General features: G+C 46.4%; 1 protein-coding gene across 1 annotated transcript; it reads left to right on the forward strand.

Moving 5' to 3' along the window:
- Positions 1–1,958: 1,958 nt before the first annotated feature.
- Positions 1,959–2,117, forward strand: FOXG_21446 (uncharacterized protein; the record flags this gene model as incomplete). Its single annotated transcript, XM_018401783.1, has 1 exon — positions 1,959–2,117. One exon carries the CDS (start codon positions 1,959–1,961, stop codon positions 2,115–2,117), a length of 159 nt encoding a protein of 52 aa, XP_018253751.1.
- Between the last annotated feature and the right edge of the window lie 2,912 nt (positions 2,118–5,029).

The raw sequence follows: 5,029 nt of genomic DNA on the forward strand, positions 1-5,029 counted from the left end.
TCTTCTTCACTACTTGGCACAACCGATTTTAATCTTCCTTTATCGCCCTTCACAAATTTTGGGACAATCGGCCAAGAACGGCCCTTGCCCTATCAAATGGTCTCAGAAGTTGATAGTTGGAGCCCTTCGACAAATATCAACCAGGTTCCTGGCACCATAACTACTATCAACTGATCTCCAATGCCCAACAAGCATTCAGAGAAACGGATTGAAAAGCTTAAGATCCTGAAAGACCTTTCGAGGGCGAGGCATTGAGTGCGTGTACTTTCCATGGATGGGAGCAGGCTGAATGATAGTTTACTGGGAAGGCAGGCGTTCATTGGTTCGGGGAGTTGAGGGAGTAACTGTATCATTTATTGATGTTCCTTATTTGCTCTTATAGCGAAACATTATAACCACCAATCCTTTCTCATTTTCTCTAACCATCATTTTCCCTGGGGTTCGTAAACATCGAAATCCGTTGCCGACCAGTGATGAACGATAGATTGCAATGGACATATGATACGATGGTTCTATTCGTGTTTCTTATAGACATGATCTTGAAGGTTCTGACATCGTCACCATCATGAGCCCTTATCAGCTCTGCGCGGCTTCCACAATATTTGTATGTCGTATTGGGTCACTTATAGTTATGGGCCATGGCGTGGTGTGGCGGCGCTCAAATTGACTTGCTATTACTAACATCTTCGAGAGCAAAGCGGAATGAAGATGGCTAAACTGGAAAGAATAATGCGACAATGGAAAGTCCTCAGCGAGAGAAGGGCAATAAGTAGAGATGTGTGTAATCTTACCTTCAGAAATCTTCAGCCGTTGGCCTACCGGGCGTAATAGACTTGTGTAGATGTGTAACTTTGCGTTTAACCACTGCGCCAGGGGGCAGGCCACTAGAATAACTATCCAATATCGGTACGTGGAAGTATGGCTATTAGACTCTTTTGACCTTGTCGTAAGAGAAAGTATTAGTCCAAAGCTCTGCAAAGCTTCGCGGGCCGTTACTGCTAAAGGCTAGTCCAGATGTGTGATTGAAAGCCCGCAAAGCAGCTTGCTGTAAGTTTTCTCTATATTACGTATTTACAAACTGTGGGCAAACTACCGGGACCATCGGAAATGAGGCCTTCCACACACTTGGTAGTTTGTGTAGCCACATCCTTAGAGCTATTGAAGGGAAATTCGGGTCCGTAGCCTACAGAATTATCTATAAGGATACGAGGCCCCGGCTAGTTATCTCCGGATTGTATAGACTAGAGCGTATTTCCCCTTTCATGCTCCGCTTATGCTTGCCCTCACAACGGGTCTCCGTGTGATGGTTCGTTTGCAAACAGGTAAACTGGTCCGTATTAGGTTTATTGTCTGCCGATTCCGCAGGGTGTAGAGTGAGCGGTGTGACGTGCCACGTTTCTTGATAGGAGATTCAATACTTGTTACGCTTTGATCAATGTTGGGAAGTGTTATTGACAGCTGGTGAGCTAGAATCTATGAAAGTGCTAATGAATGTGGTCTATATATTGAATGCATTTATTAAGGGAGCGACAGATAATTGCAACACTGTCGTTCTTGGAACAACGCAGTCCTGTAGGGATGCCGTTCCTAGTCCTTCGATAGTTGGTTGTTTTTGGGTAAGTGAACTCACTGCTCCTGTGAACCCAGTTCACAGTGAGGTGCTGGTATCTTACATGGGTCTTCTTTTCTCTTTTCTTCTTAGATTACACATGACGTGATCCCTATAGCCATAACACTCCACACAGGTTAAATAGAAGCAGTAATCAGTAGGACCAGCAAACAAGCGAACCGCATACACTGTGAGTCATAAGTACTTTGCTAGGGCACTTGCAGGTGTCTCATGATGCCCTGCATTGACAGGGCGATAGCGATATAAAGGTGATCCTAAATCTGATTGGAAGTCGTAAAAGCGGACCATTAATTAAGCTGCCATACTACACATGGTAGTTGTCAAAAACATGATCGATAGCACGCTTTATCAACCGTTGGTTCATAAAGCAGATGAGCTAAGGTACTATTATAGGATGTTTACGGTAAGCCTCTACGATATCAACTACTGTGTATTTGCGACGGACCGTGGCTTGAAGCAGATGGACGGAATCATTGGTTCTCTATAATAATCAATCCTTTCGCAGGGTTTGAAGAAGTTCCTACGGAGTGAAAGAAAAGTAGCACGTACGAGGAGCAGTCGTGAGAAAGGAAATTTCCCCCTCTTTCATCAAAGGTGGATATAAAAGCTCATTACGTAACTTTATACTCGGTACCCGACCCATAGGATCTCAGGTTCATCCTATGAAATCGTGATCATTACCGACAGACAGGACCGGAGGTTGCTACCTTACCAATATTAGTTATATAAAGCAGTTTTGGTCTTTATATAAGCTCTCTCTACCTCAGACTTCACTTTGTAAACAGGCAGAAGGGCGATCCACAAAGCCTTCTATAGGACAAACATATCAAAGATAATATTGATATTAGGAGATATTGACTCTTCCTGTTCGATGAACTTTCTATCAACATCCGCCGCCCTTTGGGTCGCTCTTTCTCTTACGATGGTATTCTAAGCCTATTCTATTTCCGTTTGCTGTTGAAAATCCGGGAATCCCCTTCCCTTCAGGATTCAGACTGTTAGTCTGAAAGTCCTAGATTTAAAGTTCAAAGTCCTAGATACAATCATCTAGAGATATAAACCCGAGAATAACTCTCAGCTCAATAATGAACAACCAAGTTTCATAAAAATACATTTTCACCCAGCACTACTGCGCAATATAAACAACAGGTTATGAGCCCGGGTTAGCAAACACCGGGTTTCTCTTCTGAATCAAAGAACCAAACTTCAACTCAAGATGACGTCACGACGAGCCCCACGTTCCACCATGCGAACTCGCAACACAATCAGAGTATCGCCTGCATCCGAATCGTCGCAACCTGGTGCTTCAGGTCAAGACCACACACCATCCTCAATGTATGACAGTACCACGGTCATCTCTGAAAAGAATACTCTTTTCCTTCCGCAAGAGCTCAAGCTAGGCGGACCCTCCAATTGGGAGCAATATTGCCCAGCTCAGAAGGCCATTCTTCGAATCAATGGTCTCGAAGATGCTGTCTTTGGTGATTACCCTCCCGAGGAACAGCAGACTATGGATCAAAAGATCAGGGCGGCAAAAGCTGCCGTCTCCATCCGAGGTAACTGCACTGGAGAAGCACTTAGTCAACTAGTCGGGATTGAGAATCCCCAGGAGATGTTCAACCTTCTCCAGGCCTATTGTATTGGCACGGGCCCAGTTCTTCTGCAGACAACACTTTACCAGTTCATCCGGATCAAAACAAGCTCTTACGAGACAATTCCACAATTTAATGTCGACTTTGAACGACTCGTCAAACTTCTCCTCGAGCAGAAAGAACCAATCTCAGATACCCTCAAAAAGGTTGTTTATCTGACTGCCTGCGAGAACGAGTACCCTGACTGGACTGCCAGACAGCGCGCTCTCCTACGCTCGGAGCATCCGCCAACACTACGATCAATGCAGCAAGATCTCATTGATGAAAACAGGTCATCAGATGATGATGACAGTCATGGTACTGCCTCCACGTACTGGGCTCACAGTAAAAAGACCGGAAGGAAGGGCCCGGCCGCAAGAAAGCAAGAGGCAAGTGGCCGGAGGAGAGGATCTTCAAAGAACCTACGAGCCACGAACAAATCCAGCCAGGAAACCAATCATCGAGTCGGCAAGAACAAGGAACATACCTGCACGAACTGCAAGAAGAGAGGACATCATGAAAATGATTGTTGGTTCGCCCATAAGGATAAGCGACCCGACTGGGCAGTCCGTCTCGCCAAGGAACTCATGGAGCATGATCTTCAACGCGACAGCACCAAGAATCTCCATATCAAGGAATCAAATCACATGACAGTTGAGCGATCTTTTCTGATTCTTGAAGACAGCGTCTCAGACGAGCTACCTATGGACAATACAGAGACGTGTAAAGTCTCCCTTGATAACATCTCTTCAACCGCAGAATGGCTGTTCGACACAGGTTCATCAGTCCACATCTGCAACGACCAAAGCCTATTCACAGAACTGCAGCCTGCAACCCGAACGGTCCTCGTTACGGGCGGTGGGAAGGTGTACCCATTCGGTAAGGGGACAGTCAAAATTTGCTTCATAAACAAATGGGGTGAGCAGGTCACAATTAACCTCAAAGACACGCTGTTCATCCCTGAGTTTCCGGTAAATGTCATGTCAGGACTCAGGCTATACAAGAACGGCGGCTGGATAGACGGGAACGACATGTACGACCCAACAGGAGATGTCTTTGGTCTCCTCCGCATAGGAAGGGACGGTCTGTACGTGAACACTGAGGTCGGAAAGACTACTGTTTCAAACCAGGCCGTCTCGGAACTCCAGCCAGAACCATGCAATCATCACACTGCTTCATCAAACCAATGCCTGAATGTCGACCTTTGGCACCGAAGACTCGGCCATGTTAACGCATATCAGGTGTCACAGACTGCCAAAATGACCAGAGGAATGTACTGTGACGGCCACCACGACCATCAGCCTTTCAATTACTGCCTCGCCTGCGACATCGCAAAGGCCCTACGATGGACTCCGCGAAATAAACGGAAACGAGCCTCCAGGGCCGGGTTCATTCATGTTGACACCTTCAAAGTCAATCCACCGGGCATTAGAGGCGAACGATGGGGAATGATTGCCACAGATGACAGGCATAGAATGAGATGGGCCTACACGTTCACGAGGAAGGGGATGGCTTCGGAACTTCTAGGCCAGCTCATCTCCAAGATACGAACTCAGTATGGCATCCGAGTGTACGCAATCCAAATGGATGGCGGCTCTGAGCTCTATGGTGCGTCTCTCAAAAACCTCGAGTACACTCACGGCGTCAAGATCATCAAGACGACACCATATACTCCTGAATTTAACGGAGTTGCTGAGCGCTCTAACCGCATCATCTTTGACAAAGTCAGAGCAACCATGGAATCGGAAAGAATCCCGATAGAGCTCTG

This window comes from Fusarium oxysporum, chromosome 6 (genome assembly GCF_000149955.1).
Source record: "Fusarium oxysporum f. sp. lycopersici 4287 chromosome 6, whole genome shotgun sequence".
Lineage (NCBI taxonomy): Eukaryota > Fungi > Ascomycota > Sordariomycetes > Hypocreales > Nectriaceae > Fusarium > Fusarium oxysporum.